Source organism: Nipponia nippon, unplaced genomic scaffold (assembly GCF_047370975.1).
Source record: "Nipponia nippon isolate SJK-2023a ecotype South Korea unplaced genomic scaffold, ASM4737097v1 scaffold_13, whole genome shotgun sequence".
NCBI lineage: Eukaryota > Metazoa > Chordata > Aves > Pelecaniformes > Threskiornithidae > Nipponia > Nipponia nippon.
In genome coordinates, this window is record NW_028262324.1 from 13,340,477 (window position 1) to 13,357,860 (window position 17,384).

General features: G+C 45.0%; 1 protein-coding gene and 1 long non-coding RNA gene across 2 annotated transcripts in view; one reads left to right on the forward strand and one right to left on the reverse strand.

The window, feature by feature from the left end:
• Positions 1 to 1,477, reverse strand: part of TAF4 (TATA-box binding protein associated factor 4) — a 40,354-nt gene extending 38,877 nt beyond the window's left edge. The window contains exon 1 of the mRNA XM_009461581.2: positions 1,139 to 1,477. Coding sequence (XP_009459856.2) covers positions 1,139 to 1,454 — 316 coding nt within the window. The 5' untranslated portion in view covers positions 1,455 to 1,477. The remainder of the gene's footprint in view (positions 1 to 1,138) is intronic.
• An 866-nt stretch (positions 1,478 to 2,343) lies between these two features.
• Positions 2,344 to 16,276, forward strand: LOC148056551 (uncharacterized). The gene is made up of 3 exons (XR_015702982.1): positions 2,344 to 2,780; positions 14,616 to 14,771; positions 16,172 to 16,276. It is a non-coding gene; the product is annotated as an uncharacterized LOC148056551 (long non-coding RNA).
• Positions 16,277 to 17,384: the final 1,108 nt, after the last annotated feature.

The following is a 17,384-nucleotide window of genomic DNA, read 5'->3' on the forward strand; positions in this document are numbered from 1 at the left end:
TGAGATACATGGTATAAGGGTTAAGGAGATCCTCCTAGAAGAGCTTCATTAATCATGACAGAAGGTCTGTAATATCTTCTTACACTTCAGCAACAAGAAAGAAAGAAAAAAAAAAATGGGGGGAGGGGAGGAATTGCAGAGAGATTCTGGGGAGACATTTTTTTTAATTCCCCTGAAAAACAGCTTCCCTCCATTCTCATGTAGTGAGCTCTCAGTCCCAGCCCTCACACTATCCCCCTACAATCTTCACGACACGAAGAGGGGGAATATTCCCAGGTAGCTACGGGGGGGGGTGGGCGGGTGAGAGAAGACATCGTACAAGGTGGGGTGTTGTGGCCTGAATTCCCCCCCTTCCTGGGACCTGGTGTTGTGACAACACCCCCTTGAGGGCAGCGGAGGAATGAGAGGTGTGGAATGCCCCCTCCAAGCCCCTGGAACAAGGGAGGGGGTGGGGGAGGAATATCCAGGCGGGCAGATATGGGGGGGAAGCATTTTGAGGGACTTCCTCCCCTTGAAATCCCCCCTCGCTTCCTCCTCTACAGGAAATAGGTGTCGTGATTAATAACACCCCCTTGCACTTCAGCAAGGGAGAAGGGGGAGGGGAAGGAGCATTTACACAGACAGCTAAGGCGGCATTATCGAGAGGGAATCCCCCCCATAACCTCCACCCCTGGAAAGGGAAGGGGAGCAGTCACAGACGGCATGGGAGGCACAGCCATTACCAAGGGGGTGGGCTCTGCTTCCCTCGGCCCCCCAGATCAAGAGAGCCCTTTTACACTCCAGCAACAAGGGCAGGAAAAGAAGAGGGGACCGGCAGAGTCACCGACGGGCACTGCCGGCTTATTCTGCGGGGAGGCTGCCCCCACACATGATAAAACACCCTCTAGTAAGCAGAAGCGAGGAGGGAAAATAAAGGGGAGGGAGCAGAGGCGCGGATACGCACCGAGGGGGCATGATGAGGGGAGGCTCTCCCCCATATGATCGATACCACCCTTTGCACTCCCGCTCCTGCCACAACGAGAAGGAGGAGAGAGGGAAAAGGGGGGAAAGCAGTGAGGGAAGGAGGCAGCCGGAGCTGGGGAGTGGGGGGAGGGGAGGGCCCCTCTCCCTCAGAGCCCCCCACCCCTGCCCATGTTACCTGCTTTTGTGATCTCTGGGGCACTCAGTCCCATCTTGCTGCTGCTGCTGCTCTCTGTTTGGGCATTAGCATTGCCTCCTACTACTACTCCTCCAGGGCTAGGGCTAGGGCTGCTGCTGCTACTGCTGCTGCTCACAACATGGTTCCCCAGCAGCCCCCCAGCGGCCCTCAGGGGCTCCTGCGCCTTGTGGTGCTGGTGGTGGTGGCCGGAGGCCGCCAGCTGGGACTCCAGGGAGCCCACCAGGTCGCTCACCACCTTCTCATCCACCTCCGTGTTCAGGAAAACCTCATCCAGCAGATCCGAGCCCGCCGCCATCTTTTTTTTGGAGGGTTCCTGTGAGCTGCTCCCTCCTCCCCCCCCTCCCCTTTCACTCCTCCCTCCCTCCCCCCACCCCACACACACACTCGGCCCCCCCCACTGCGCAGGCGCGGCCGCCCAGCCTCACATCACCGGCCGGAGAGGGATTCCGCCCGCCGCTGATTGGCCGGCGCCCGCCTATAAAAGGCAGGGCAAATGGCTGCGAGGGCTTAGTTGGGAGTCGGGCGGCAGCGGCCCGGCGGTGGGGCGCCGCGGCAGCGGGGGCGGGCGAGGGCGGGCGGCGCGGAGCGGCCGGGCCGCGGCTGTAGGCGCGGGCGAAGGCCGTGCGGGCGGAGCGGCGGGGGCGGCCGCGGTTCTTTGTCTGCCGCGGCCTAAAATGGCTGCATGTTTCCCTGCTGCTCCCTGCCTCCGGGTCTTCCCCCGCCGGCGCGAGTCTGAAGGGCGCCCCGCACCTGTGCCAGCTGCCTGTAACCGATCCGCAGGGGGGGGCGGGCGGGCGGGCGGCCGGGCCCCACGCCCAGCCCCGGGCGGGGGCAGCGGGGCGAGGAAGAGCGCGTCGGCCCCCGCGCCTCCCTCCGCCGCGGGCAGAGGCGGGCCGCCCCGCAGCGCTGCCCGCCCGGGGGCCGCAGCCCCCCCCTGGCCGCGGCCGGTAGCAGCCTCGCCGGCCGGGCCGCGGGGGCGGGCGCCGCCGCCGTGCGCCAGGCGCGGTCTCCGCAGGCTTCCCTGCGCGGCCTGACTCAGCACGCCGGGCCCGCGGCGGAGGGGCCGGGGCGAGCCCCGGGAAAGCGCGGCCGAGGAGGGCGGGCGGCTGCGATTTCGGCGCTGGGAAGGGGAAAAGGAAGAGGGGAGGGGGGGGAAAAAAAAAGAGAGGGAGATCACAGTTTTGAACGGTGCGCTGGCAGCGGCGAGGCGGGGGCCTGCCGCGCTGGGGACGGCCCCCGCCCCTGCGTCGGCCGCGTTACACCCCCGCCGCCGCTTAACCCTTGGCGGGGAGAGCCGCGCCTCCGCCAGGCGGCGGGGAGCCGGGGGAGCCGGGGCCGCAGGCGCGTCCCCGCCGGGGCCGGGCTCGGGGCTGCGGCTGCAGGGGCGCGGCGGCGCTCAGCCGGGCGCCGGCTGCAGGTGGAGAGGTCCCGCCGAGCGCCGGCCCCACGGGCGGCAGCCGCACTTCGACCTTCTTGTGCAACCGTCCTCGAGGAAGTAAATACAGTTAAAGTAAAAATAACACCCTGCCGCTTAATAAATGCTCTCTTCTGCCAGGCACCGTTTCCCCAGAAAACTGAACTATTGGAACAATATTAACTGAAAGATAAATCATAGCACGTGGTAAGTTTTATGGGGTATCAAGCTTAAAATAGCAGCTCTTATTTCAGTATTATAAAATAAGCTTTGCTCTTACGTATTGGGAATGGGTGGAATGAGAGGCTGGAGCTGCGTTGCGGTGGGACCGACTCCGCGCCTGCTCGTGCCCCGGGTGACGATGCCCAGAACGGAGTGGCCTGGTCGCTGGCTGAAGGCCGCGAAGAAGGAGAGCTGTGAGCTACCTGTGAGAAGGGATTGCTTTAAATAGGTCAGAGACCAAGTATTCTCTGCTTAGGGTTGCCCAAGCACGGGTGTCGATGCTTCCTGCATTACCTATTTGCGGTGATCACTGAACTCGTAGTCCTGTAACATGAATTACACTGCTCTGCTGATGCGTTGGCCCCGTGGGCGATGGGAACGGTGCTGAAGTACCGTCCCGTGCCTTACCCCGCACCCAAATGTGCAAACGTGTCTACAAGGGGGAAGCTGTTTGCCAAACGCTTGCGGGGAAACGTAAAAACTGATCAGTATTTGTTCTTAACATATAGGCCTCGGATAATAGGATGAGTAAAAATATCTTTAAATCAAAAGACTTAGAAATTCATGGTTTACGGTAAGGGATATTACTGTTCTGGTTTCTCATGTCTTCCTCTCGCCTGCCGTGGACTTGGCTGCTGTGAGTAAAAATTACAAGGCTGAGCTTTTCCTAAGGCTCCGATCGCTTCAGCAGGTGGCATCACTGGCAGGGACTGCCCAAGTCCTCCGAGAAGTTCCGTATTCGTCTCTTGTTCTCAAGTGTTCTGTACTCTGCAGCTTTTCTCAGTCATCGCTTGAAACTCAAGGGAGAGAAAGAAAATGCCCTTTCCTTCTCTATGACTTTTAACTTGCATTTTACCCATTTTTGCCAAATTGCAGTGCTGCAAAGTAGCTGTGATTTTACAGACATCGCTGCAGGTCACGTTGCCCGTTTCGTACGGGGCAGGAATGCTGCTTCAAGCAGGATAGTCCCAACCAGTTTGCCTCTGCCACAGTCGTGCACGTTGCTAGTTTTAGCTATGATGAAATTCTATAAGCAACATACCAAAGAACTATCTAGAATAGAAGTCTGGTCACATTCCCTAAACAGTGGAAGAGTTAATCTACATCAGCTGCTCGAATGATTTATTAAGGGTAAAAAGGCGCAGAGCGGCTGCGAGCCTTTCTTTCGTGGCATCTGAGCGGGAGCACAGCCCGGTGCTGGGCCGCAGCGCCTGAGAAGGGACGGATGAAACGACCGAGTGGCAGTAGTAGTCAGGACGAAGGGTCAGAGCAGCCTGTGTTCTTCTACTCCTCGCATTCTAGGACAGCTTGAATGTAGTTTACAGTTGCATACACAACTAGAAATAAAAACCTAGAAATCTTCATGTCCTTGTTCTAACACTCTTCAGTGTACCATATGGCATATCTACCATATTAGGTAAACAACTTTACAAAATTACAAGAGCAACTGAGATTCATTACAACTTGTGCATTATAAGCGTGTAGGATTTATTACTGAATAATTTATCTTTTCATACTTTCTGCCTCTTGTTTGACATTGGAAGTAACTTTCCCGACTGGATTCCTTGGGACTGGGATTGCAGCTCCTCTGTACTGTACTGCTCACCTTCTGTTTTAAATGGTAGAGAAGAGCAACTTGCACAAGAATTGTAGTAATGGTTTACTGGTAATTATCGGTGTTGGTGTAGAAATGGTCAGACTCGATATACAGTGAATGCTATGCATTTCACCCATCAACAATTACATCAAAAGGTCTTGAACATTACAGACACGTATGGATTCTCTCTAGTGTTAAAGAGTAGAAGTTAGTAGGAGCTATACAGGAAAAACGGAGGACTGTCAGGTCCTTAAACCTGCTCCTTTTCGTATATTATTATTTTAAATACTACTTTTTTTCCCCCTAGAACTAGCCTGTGTACATCGTGGCAGAGAGTCTGTGTCTCAAGATCCAAGTGGTAATGCAGTTCTCTTTCTGTTTGTTTTCTAAAAACGTAGTTAGCCTAGAATTCATTACAGGAACATCTGATGGCGGTGACGGCGGTGTGGATTATGGTGATAAGGGACATATCAGTGAAGCCTACAGATGGTTTGTGAGGAGAGTCGCTTTTGGTTGTCTGTACACAGCTGCTATGAGTCTTAACTGAGTCAGAATGCTAAAGTCCCATCAATAAATAGATGAAAAACTAATAGTGATGGTTTTGACTGGTGATTTTTTTCTCTCCTTTTTCTGCTCCTTGCCCAGCCACTGATCATTTAGAATGCTGAAAGTTGGGTCTTGACCAGTAATACCTTGATTCCACAAGTTCAGTCATGCAAGATGACAGAACCCACACAAATTTCGGTTTTATTCAGAAAGCTTCACTGTCCTTGTAGCCAGTATCTCAGCCTACCTTTCTGCCTTGTACCTCATTTCCATTTTTTTTTGAGGAATACAAGAGCTCAATGGACAATTTGGTAAGTACAGAGTGTCAGGAGGAGACAAAGGAACGGTGCCCTGGCTGAAGGTGATGCAGTCCTACGCAGAGGCTCCCGGCTGGTAAACCTGGAAGTCTATGTGCTGATTCTTCTGCAAATGGGTGGCAGTCTGTGCTAAGTGTTCAGCAAAACAGCAAGACTTCATATGCATCTGGAATACAAATGTTTGACAATCTGTAGGAAAAATATTCCTGTTTTAAGTATTTTACTTTGAATTTAGGGGCAAATGCAGTCTTACTACAGACATGCACGTGGAGATAAATAAAACCACTTTAGTGCCTCTTTGCAGTCTATGCACTTTACTGTCTTCTTGGAATCTCAAAATATTGTTAAAGTCTTGGGCTTAAAATCATCCCATGTACTTCAGCTGTCCTTAGGTGAATCCCTGAAGAAGTCTAATGCTCCTAATAGTCAGGGATTAATATTCAAAATTAAGTATGGTATGCTCCAGGAAAATGTCTTAATCCTTGCATTGTAAAATAAGAAGAGATCAACAGTAGACTTGGAAAGCAACTGTACAATCCCTTTTTAATTTACGATAATCATACCTACCTACACTCCTGTTTCCAGTTAAGGACAGTGTCTGTCCTGATGCGTACCAGACTGTTCCTGCTAGGTACAGAAGCACCAAGCCTTTGACTGCAATTCAGTGTTCTGGACAGAACACCTAGCACAATGCTGCTATGGAAGAGGTATGGCAAAACCACCCACTTATTGAAGTGTTTGTATCTGCATAACAATTACTGGAAGTCCAGAAATGGAGCAGAAAAACAAACAACTCTTCATAAAATATATTTAATTATAGTGCGATATGATTGAATAAATATATTATGTGGCAGCTTTAAGGGATAGTCTCTTTTTAAAAACAAGGTATTTAACAATACCTAGTTATTAACTGGGAAATACATAGTATCTTTTAGAGAGAGGCTACTTATGAGCTTGATTTTCAAAAAGAAAAGTTAGCTGAGCACACAACTGCCTTGGCAATCATCTTCTCCAGTTTTTATGAGACAGCCAGAAGACTGTGTCACTAATACATGCTACATGCAATTCACGTGGGAGTTACGGCTGTACCGAGGCATTCCGAAGTCCATGCAACTCAGCCTCCTGTGCCCAAAAGAAGATGCCCAGGGAATATACTGGGGGATAAAGGATTATTGTTTAAAGGCCTTCAAGGCTTTACAGTATAACAGAGCTGTGGAATACTGTTTTTCCTTCCCAACTGCTCTTAATCTACCTCGTCATGCCTGTTACTGCCTGCCACGATAGGAAGTATCGATATCCAGACTTATCTGCAAGGGAAGAGCCAGGGAACTTTACTAAGAAAAAGGAGCGCTTGTATAAGAAGATGGAAGTTCCCAACTACACACCCCAGCAGCTGGCAGATTTTTTCTGTAAGCAAATCTTCTGAATGGAGATTACTAGCAAATGTCCAGAATTATGTCTGTGGAAGAGACAAGGAGCAGGCATGTCAACAAAGATTTGTGTTTTATCTGTTCTGAAAAATTTCTTGTGCAAGTCTACATGATTCATAGGGAATAAATATTACAAGAAGATTAGTGGTCCTTCTGGTCACTACAACTAGCTTCAATAATTTCACATATTTTGAATTGAGCAAATTATTAGAACTGACTGGGCAAAATGAAAATGCTTGCCTCTCTAAGCAAATTAAAGTAACTTTTGGAAAATTGAATCACTATTTCCAAGAGATACTCTGACAGAATATGTCAAGAAAATGTGCCTACTGATGGCTCTCATTACTGGAAATCCAATTTGCACATTTTACAGTCAGGATTTGTTAGACTATGTTTGAAATATTTCTTTTTAGTGAGAGGTGACTTTGGCAGTTTTTGCTTCTATTGTTCTGTGATTCTTTGTGAGCAAAGTGTTACTCTGCCAAGGATGTTTTATCAACAATATACCTTCAGATAATCTAAATGGTATACTAATACAAGGGATATTCCAATTCTGGACTCTTTTGCGCCCTCTCGATTCAGAGCTGTTCTAGTTCTTCCCTGAGCTTTCCAGCATCATTCAATATCTAACATTCTCTCCACCACTCCTCACTGTTTACTTTTTGAGCAGTGCAGATCACTGGGCCTCTTCCTCCTTTACTCCTCTTCTATATTCCAATTCTCCACCTCCCAGCAATTTAAAAAACAATGGACAAATCGGTGCCTGCTACGGGCAGCTTCTGTTCTGCTTACAGCTCGGTCCAGCTTCATACATGACATACAGTCATGGTCACTCGGGTCACTCTTAAGAAGTATAGTTAGGATGACTTAACTTGAGATGTAAAGCCCACGGAAAATTTCCTTGTCTATGTCAGTGTCCTAACCGTTCTCTTGTCACTGATTACGCTGGATGTGCTGCTGTGCACTGCTTCCTCGTCTCTCTAATAATCTTCTGTGTATCAGATGAAGCCAAGAGCCAGAGGAGATGGGAACCTGGATGATGTGGTGCTATTACACTCTCCATTCTGTGCATCGAGAGCAGAGCAGCATGCACTCTTAAAGCTGGAGCTCCTTAAAGAACTGAAGACTGCTTGATTTTTTCCAGTTGATATCATAATACATCATTCTTAGATCATTGCCTTTTTGCCCCATCAAAAAGAGTTTTTACTGGCCACTTGTTTAACAATTGACCAGTTATGGCGATCGGTGTTATCCTCTTTCTTTATATGCTTCCCTCCACTCACTCACCTTCAAAAATACATAAATAAAAATAAATGAAAGAACTGAAGAGAAATCTTCATCTTGTTTGTTCTTGGTCAGTGCCAAGAACAGGTATAGTTAATGCCACGTCAGTCGTGAAACAGTAGTTGCTGTAGATGAAAACATTTGTCCTATGGAATTTGAGAGGCATTTATCACAATGTCTGGAGACCGTAACTTACAGGAACAGAGCCGGGCACATTCTTTGTCCCTATGTCCCTATCTAAATCATTCAATAGTCCCATGGCACCCCTCTTTTAAAATAGAGGAGTTATTTAAAAAGGGGATTGTGTGTGTGCCTGCATATACACATTTTAGCTCAACAATAAGAAATGTCAAATGAAACTAACAGGCCAAAAAGTTGGTAAAACTTTCAGCGTGTGTACAGTACGTAGGTCAAAATCCAGATTCCTGTAGATTTGAACTGGCAGAATAATCACATGTGCAAACATTTCTGAAAGTCATCTTCAGATGACAAAAATGGCTAAATCATTTTCCCTACTCCATCTCTAGTTCACAGTCTGCCAAATGCTCTTACCAAGCCTTATGGGACAATAGGATTCCTCAGAGCAACCTGACTAATCTTAGTGACATTATAAAGAAAACAGACACAAAAGACACTGAACTGGAAAGCCAGTGTAGGCAGAAGAGGTATGGAAACATCATCATTATGAAGGAAATCTAGTAAAGGAGGTTTGTTTTGGATATAATGAAATGAGATTGTATCTAAACGTTTTGTGGATTTGGAATGCAAGAAGTATGTAAGCAAGATTTTGCCAAGTTTTTTTTTTTAATGACTTCTCTGTAATAACTGATTAAAATAAATCATGCTGTAGCTTCTTTATTGAGCTGCCTCAGACTTAATGAACACACAGCACGAAAGGCTATTATACAAGGTTTTTTTCTGAATTCTCCAGCAGTCAAAAATAGTTAGGGATATGATTCCAGACTATAGGTTACTTTCTTACACTACCTAAAATATATTCTCACTATCAGAGACAGAGTTCAAGGACTTGCCCCTATTCCTTTAATGAGCTTTTGCTCATTTTTGAAACTCCAAACAAATCCAGTAACTCAATTAAATATGGGATGTGTTCCCACAGTTGACAGAAGAAACTAGTACAGGTTTTGAAGCAAGTCAGACAAATATTTTATCTCTCAAAATACAAGATGGGGAAAACTTCCAACCCAAAGGAAATGACACACCCAGATGGAGGGCCAAGTTTTTTTATGTTAAGTTGTTCCTTATTGTCAGTTTTGTCTGTATGGGGTTACTCGCAATACTCTCCCATTACCACAGAAGTATAACATTGCTGTCACTATTACTTAATTTTCTAGCTAGGACATTAAACCCATCCATCTGTGTAAACTAACCATTTATTAACGACCAGACAAAATGGCAGGCAACAAATATAACATCTTGTTTAGGAAAGATGATTAGTTAGGGAAGCAATAGACAATTTGTATGTTCTTGTGTAAGAAAGCCAGATTGTTTTTATGGAACTATAAAACTTGTTTCTCTTAATTATTTTCAGCAGAGCAAAAGAGGGAGCTAGTTTTGCTGCTCTGTACCGTTAGTGGGCCACTAAGTTTACTCATTCATTACTATTCCTTGACATGAAGCCATCTAAGCAGAATTTTGCAACTTGGCAGCCTGAAGCCATCCCTGCTACACCCTCATCCCCAGCAAGAACCCATCAAACATAACATCCTTGCAACTCTAAAAGCTGTGTGAATTTGCATACTGGTACACGTGTTGGTGAGATCGTGCCAGCTCTTCCCCCTGCACTATTACCCGCATTTCCACTGACTCAAAGAGAAAAAAAAAAAATCTGTGCAGGGCCAAGTTGCCCCCTTCCTAAAGCTTTCCTGTCATTAAAAGAGATTCACTGAAAACACAACCCTTAAGCCTTCTCTTGCAGTTCGATTGCTTTTAGGTCTTCTAAATCCAAACTTTTTAATTCAGAAGGATCATCTCTCCTACAGGAGCCACACCATCCTCTTTTATATCTGGGTGGAGTAGTAAGCCACCCGCATCACACAGAGACTGAATCATTAACTCTTGCCCTGCAAAGACCAGAGTGCATTATTATCCTATTACAGCTCAGATAGTCATTTGAAAAGGTATTCAGTACTATGTCACTTTGGGCTTCCAGTTCATTCAGATACAAATATCAGATTTCTTTCAGTTTAGAATAAAAGAAGATACGTTTCTTTCTAACTCACAACCTCACCCTCAACTCTACTTGGGGTTCTTTCTGCTTCATCAACAACAATTAGGATTCTTCAGACCAGTTTATGCTCTGAGTTATACTTGCACAAACCTTTTGCCTTCAAAACGTCTTACTAAGAACTGTGTTCCAGGTAGCCTTTAGAAGTTTGTCACAGGTGATGCCATGGGCAGAGTAAATGCTGACGATGCTGTTGAGTAAAATGCAGAGCCCAAGATGAAGCTGTGAGGCTTTCTGGAAAAAATTAAGCATGTTAATATGAATTAAGTGAGAAAATTGAAATGCCAAATCTCAAATGTTATTATTAGGGTCACTTTTTACAGAACAAAAATGTGGTTTAAAAGTGCACTAACTAATAAAATTCTTGCCATACATCAAGTAATAGAGAAATGAGGTACGACGTACAAATAATGCAAAGGCTTTGGAACAGTAAATGTCAGAATTTTCAGGTATGTGTGGAAAATGGGTACGCAAATACTACAACAGTAAGGAGAAGTGCAATTTAGAACTGACCAGCCAGAGAGACACTGCTATCTTATGTGAAGATTGATTTACAGTTTAACTTCTAAAATGTGGAGGTGATTAAATGCCAGTTTATTGTCATACAAGAATAAATTACTTTCTGAAACTGCACTAAAATCCTGTTGCTATGAATTACCTTACCATTCTTGGTATCTTCAACCTAAACCTGAATTAAAACCTATAAACTTGAAACTCCAAAGCCTGTTTAGTCTTATTTTAAAAAGTAAAATAACAAACATAAATGAAGAACACCCTAGCAGATAAAACAATGACTAATAATTCACATCCTCAAAGACATTTCTGAAACATGCCTTTTAAAACGAGTCCAAGAACAATTCAAGCTATGAAAACTGCAGCAGATGTTATGCAGGGAAAGAACAGCATACTGCCGAGTCTAGGTAAAATGATACGGTACCTAGCTGAACAGAAAGAAGCAGAATCTACTAGTCGTTTGTAAAACAGGTGAGGAGAGGGAGATTCATTTCTTTGGCTCAAGAACAGAGTCCACTACAGGGAATTAATGCAAGTGAGGTCTCTGAACTAAAACATCTAATAAAGGAGCTCTTTCCTCTCTGTTCTCAGCCCAATTATGTATGTTGTCCTATGATTTGATTTGCATTAGCAAGAACTGGGCAGCAGGGTCTTGGTTCAACCCCATTCAAGCCTCAGTGCCAATGAAACAGTGCTCAATACCGATAGCCTGAACGTGTTCAATAATTTGTAGAGAGAGAAAGAAGTACAGAGAGAGAAGGAGGAGCTCTTAAAGAAACACTGCTGTTGAGCCTTCTGGAATTCTAGCCAAACCTAATTAGTAAAGATAGATTTCTGAAGAGGGAATGGTGAAATTTGCTAGTCTGCAACATCCAGGGGTCTGAAGTATGTAGTGAATACAACTTGTACTCTCCAAAACATATGATTTTTTGTTCTGAAAAGACTGTCCACAGAGCGATATATCTGCTCCTTAGTCTCTCCACTGAGACTACTGTCAAGTGTACCAAGTAGGTCAGTTGTGATAGTCTAGTTCTAACTTGGACTCTACTCAGCCTTGAAGTGGATTTAGATCCTTGGTTATCACTGCAGCTCTTCAACCTCCTAGAAAGTTGGGTATGAAGCTAAATACACAGATTCTTATTCTCCCAGTTAATGCATAAACCTGAAATCCTACAAAATCTTTATTTGCAGACAAATCCTCTGCAGCATTTCATCCCTCAAAGACAATTTTTTGCCTCCTTTCTCCATTTATTATCTCCTGTTTGCCTTTCAGCATGCTCTTCACTCCACCTTTCACTCACTTCATGCCTGAAAAAACTTTATGAAATCCCACTTTCATCCCATCCCCTCACATCAGTGCCTCTGTGAGAAGGATACACAGAGGCTTGCAGTTCACTTCAGCGCAACGCTACCCAAGGAAAAGCAGCCTATGCAGCAAAAAAAAAAAAAGTCAGAGATTTTCCCTAATGGAACTTTGTATTTTAGGCTATGTTCAGTGCTCCCCACTGTCCTAGATAGACAACTATCTCCCTTTATGCCCTAATTATTTCTAAACTTAGGTCTGAATCCTCTTACTCATTTGAATGGGAGAGAGATGCCTAAACACCTTTTTTAGAATCTAGGTCTGGCTTGTAAGACTTCATTCTTCAATTTTTGTGACCAAACTGCAAACTTCAGCTTCATCAACCTTTTTTGCATCACATACATTACCCATTTACCTGTCGTCATGAAAGGATCTCTTAAAATTATCTCCAGCTTCCACATCCGTGAATAAATCACCACCTAGTTAGCCGGGATAACTTCGTCTCACCACTTGTGATTCAGAAAGCCTCAGTATAAAAGGTATTTACACTTCTCTAACTGCTCCATCCCCCCATGCTTCAACGATGAAACGAATCACAACAGCAGACAGGATTTTGGGTTGTGTTCTTGGTCTTATGTCTAGTACTGAGCATGGTTTTTTAGTCTCATTTTCACAGCTTGTAAAGTAGATGCTGTAATGTAGTGAGGTGAATGTGAAAAAAGTCTGGAATAGCAGTTTGTGTTCATTCTAATAAAAGATGTTATGCATGTCCAAGCTATTTCAGTTTTATAAAAATAGTATTTACTCTGTTGCATCATAAGTGTCCCAATGTCTTCTAACCTCTACAGGTTCAGGTAATCAAACACAGCTTTTATAAGCAGGCCCTGTAGATTCATGAGGTACAAACAGCAAAGACTGGCCAGGTCAGAACAGCATTGTTGGCTTATCCCATAAATTGAAGTGGATATATTGAACCTATCTCAAAAAACGGAAGAGTTTAGAAGTCAGACTGGTAATTTGAATCCCCACGTGGTCATTTGAGTCTTCCACATGGAAGTGCTACAGAAACAGAAAAATTCTCCAGCGTTTTTTTGTAATTTTACCATTGGACTGTCACAAATACAAAAAAAAATTATCATTTTGCGTTATAGCAAAGAACTCTCTTTCCCTATAGAAAATGATTGATTTACCAGGGAAAAGAGTAAACTGACTACAGTATGAAAAGCAGTATTGAATGCATACATGGAACAAGAAAATAAAGATATACTATTTTAATATGAGTGTATTTATAATAAAGCTGGTTAAAAAGTATAGATTAAGAGCCCGATAAATCTAATAGGTAATTCAAAATGCTACTTTTTAAATCTCTATCAGTAAAGCTTAATCTCAGATACTGACACCATACCTCATAAAGACTGTGTATCTGTACAAAATAATAAGTTTGTTTTCAGCCAAACTCATGTGAATATTTCCTCCTCTTATATTTGTATTTCATACAGTTAGAGCATTGAAATAAAGAGCAATGCCCAAATTGTGGTCTTGCTTTGACACTCACAAACCTTGTAGGTCTGGATAAGCAGCTTAAGCTCTCTGCCATCGCATCCCTATTGCTAAAATATATTTTGTCTTGACTGTGCAACGCACTTGGAGTGCTGAGAAATGCAATGGAATAATGCGGATTTATGCCAGTTCCACTAAGTACACAGTTGAGGTACTAATTAAGAGAGCCAATCCCACACAAGCCTAAAACTATGACATTTTATAAAATATTTCATTTAAATCCAGGAGTTAAAGTGACTTTAAATTTGATACATGGGGGTGGAATGAAAGATGTCAAAATTGAAATGTCTGAGGCACAGACTCAAAACTGAGAAAAAGAGAAAGAGAGAAAGGGGAGAAAGGACAGAACAGTATTACATGTATTACAATCTCTATATTTATTTCTGGAATAAAAAAGAAAACACCACCTATTGTTTTGATGGATTTTTTTTCAGAAGAGTTACCGCTTTTCCTGAGATGCAAGACAAACTAATGTAATGAAGCACTATTTCCTACATACATCATTGTATCTCTTTTTCTTAGACTGTGGGAAATGGAGAAACTAATTGTATGAAGCACACATTATCTAAATAAAGTTACCATGTTTTCAATTTTTTGTACTTATTCATGTTTCTATTTTTTCTTTTCATTTCCTATTCTATTCTCCTTCCCTCCATCTTCCCTTTATTCTAGTTTCCTTCAGTTGATTTTACATGTTTTTTTCTTTATTCTACTTTCTCTGCTTTTCGTTATTTAGAATAAAAACACTTACAGAGATAGATCATTTTTTTTCCTTCTCATCTTTCCTGCATCTTTTCAATTTCTTCATCTTTTTTAGTCCCTAGTTTTCTTTGAAACTACTGGTATGTTTCTAACTTTTCTTCCTCTAGGGCTCACATGTTTCTCCCTTCTTTTGTATCATTTGTTTTGTTTGCCACACCCAAATTAAAATCTCTGTTCCACTTTCACCTCCTCCATTTTCCATGCTCGTCTCTTTTCTCTCCTCTTCTTTGCCACTAACTGCAAACATATCCCACTGTCCCCAGGTGCAAGAGGTGATGCTTCAGCAGCCAGCGCCTGGCTCCCTTCTTCCAGCAGCTGGAGCTTGTTACAGATGTGTTTCTAACCACTGCCCTCTGTCATTAACTCTGCCAGATGTCAGTTCAGCTCACATGGCCATGGACATGGCCATCAGCCACCACGTAAGTGCTCTCTCAGCTTCATACACCCCACAAATTTTCACTATTGCTGTAAGTCACAGGTTTCTCTTTTAACTGCTATGAAATGTCATTAGGTGTATCGGTGGCGACCATCCCAAATGCCACCAGTTGCATTCCAGCTGCCATGGGAGTCTCCTTAGTTCTGGCAACATAGGTTCTCCTGTAAATGAACTAGCTATATAGTTACATACTTCGACTGTACCCTACCTCCAGTCTCCAAAGACCACAGTTACCAGTGGTCGAAAATGCTGTTCTGTGAAAGCTGTGGCTGCTGCTATCATGAGGTGCAACTCTGCTAGGTTTCTTCCTAGCCCCATGATGAACTGCAGTCGGCTGCTTCATATGAAGCCAAATATTCCCTCTTCATATGAGGGATGCCGAGGATTGCACACTTGTCATGAATTTACGCAGCAAAAGATGCTCTTTCATTCCCCCTTTCAACACTTAATGGATGAAGAACTGTATTTTTTAGCAGAATAAATAACACTAACAGGGCATTTAAAATGTCAGGTGTCATATTTCTTCTTGCTGATCACTTGTCATCTCTGACTGTTGTCAAACAAAAGATACTGAGGAAATTCATTACAATAAGAGTATCCTCCAGAGGCAGGTCAATTTATGGCCATGATGATTATAACTAAAATTCTGTATGTTTGCATATGTCTTCTTACCAGTGTAGAGTTTATGCCACTTTGGTGTATTCTTCTTTTTCCACATTGCTTTAATTAGTCTTCCTGCGGGATCCTTTCTCTTTCCTGGTATTTAAAAAAAAAGTGAAAGGATAAAACAATCGTAATACCTTTTGCTGAGTACAGAACAAAATACTGGAACTAGAGGTGCTTACGAATCAGTGGCATTTTGGTGTGCATAAAGAAAAAAACAAGTTGAACTGAAAAACCCGGGGGCCAATTTACTATTTCTAAATAATATTTTAAGAGTGGAAATAAGGAACACCAAGTTAAATACATTATGGAGTTGGGGAACACAAACCAAAAGAGGGAGTACTGCTTCCCTACCTTTGGTTGCATTGCCTATACTGACATCATTTTCCCCATTCAAAATAATTATTTGTGACTGCCCCAAACTGAGCATTTTATTATTTCTCGCTCTGTTTCTTCTCCATTTGAACTTTTCCACATTCTTAAACTAGACACTCCTCATACAGGGGAGCTAGATGAGTTTTTTCATCAGGGAAGTGTCTAACCAGTAATTTGCCCACTGAAGGGCACTGTTTACTGCAGTAAAAAATGAATCTTTTCTTGCTCTGTATAGGTTATACTTAAGGCTGAGCTAAAAATCTAAAAATATTGACTTTAAGGGCTGACTTTCTTACTCAAAAATACTGTTTGCCCAACTAATATCTATGAAATCATTTACTTTAGGTTTTTTTTAGCAACTCTCTCCATGCTAGAACGATGAAAATTTAACAAGAGAAGGACTGCACATGTGTGTCCCTAAGAGTGAGAAGGAAAGAGCCTTCCCTGTTCAGACAGGGAGATCTGCTCTCCAGGCTGTATAAACAGCATGAAGAGTAGCACCATAAAATACATAAGGTCACAGGGTGGACAGCTTGGGGCATTTGGAGAGCAGCTCTCTGAGCCATGGTGCGCAAGGAAGCAGGTCGTCGTGACACGAGGGTAAACCTGTGGACTGCATACTACTGTCGCTGTTGTATCACTGATGGAAGACATGTAACCAAGGCACGGGCGCACGCAGCTCCGGCAAACCTCTTTACACTGAGACAATGGCTCCCACTGTATTGTCTCCAGCTGCTGGTTTTGAATCTTATTCATTTGCGTCACACAAATTAGTGAGATTTGTGCACTCTGACCTGCTGCCCCAAATGTAACTGCCCTGCCTGATCCCCATCCACCCTCACGCTGGTTAGTGACTTCACCTCCTGTGCCTATGTCTGCCAGATGCTACCGGTTGTCTCTCATTGACCCGCAGATGGCTGGGGAGCCGGAGAAATCCCAGGAGACGCCGCACTGAAAGATTCATTCTCCAGCTGCGGCCTAGCATTGTGGTCCCTCTGCCACGATGCGACTTGCCGCCATCGGCGCACCGGGTGCATCCCGCCTCGCCTGCTGAACAAAAGCACGGTGTGTGCCTCACGGGGCAGGCCCCCGCCACGCACCCAGGCCGCTCTCGGCACGCAACCAGGCTCTTCAGCTGCCATGGCACCAGAGGGAGGAAAAGGGGCTCGGGCAGGAGGCAGCCATCCCCGTTCTCAGAGCGCTGCTGCGGCTTGAAGCAGCTGGCGCCGGCGGGAAGCCTTGGAGCAGCCTCTCTGCTGCAGAACCCCGGGGGGGCCTGGCGGAGAGCGGGGTGAGGTGAGGCGGCTCTCAGGGCGGGAAAAGCTTCCCTCATAGACCGGCTCGGCAGGGGGGGATGTGCGGGGGAGGCGACCCCCCCGCATTACGTGACAAAAATCTCTGCGACACGGGTGAGCGGGCAGCGACCCGCGGCTCGCCTCTGCCAGCAGCGCGGCGGCGCCCTGCCGCTCCCCGCCGCCGGGCGGGGCCCGCCCCCCGCTCTCGCCTCAGCCGCCGCTGCGGTGCAGCGCGGGAAGGGAAGGGCGCCAGCTCTCGTCTC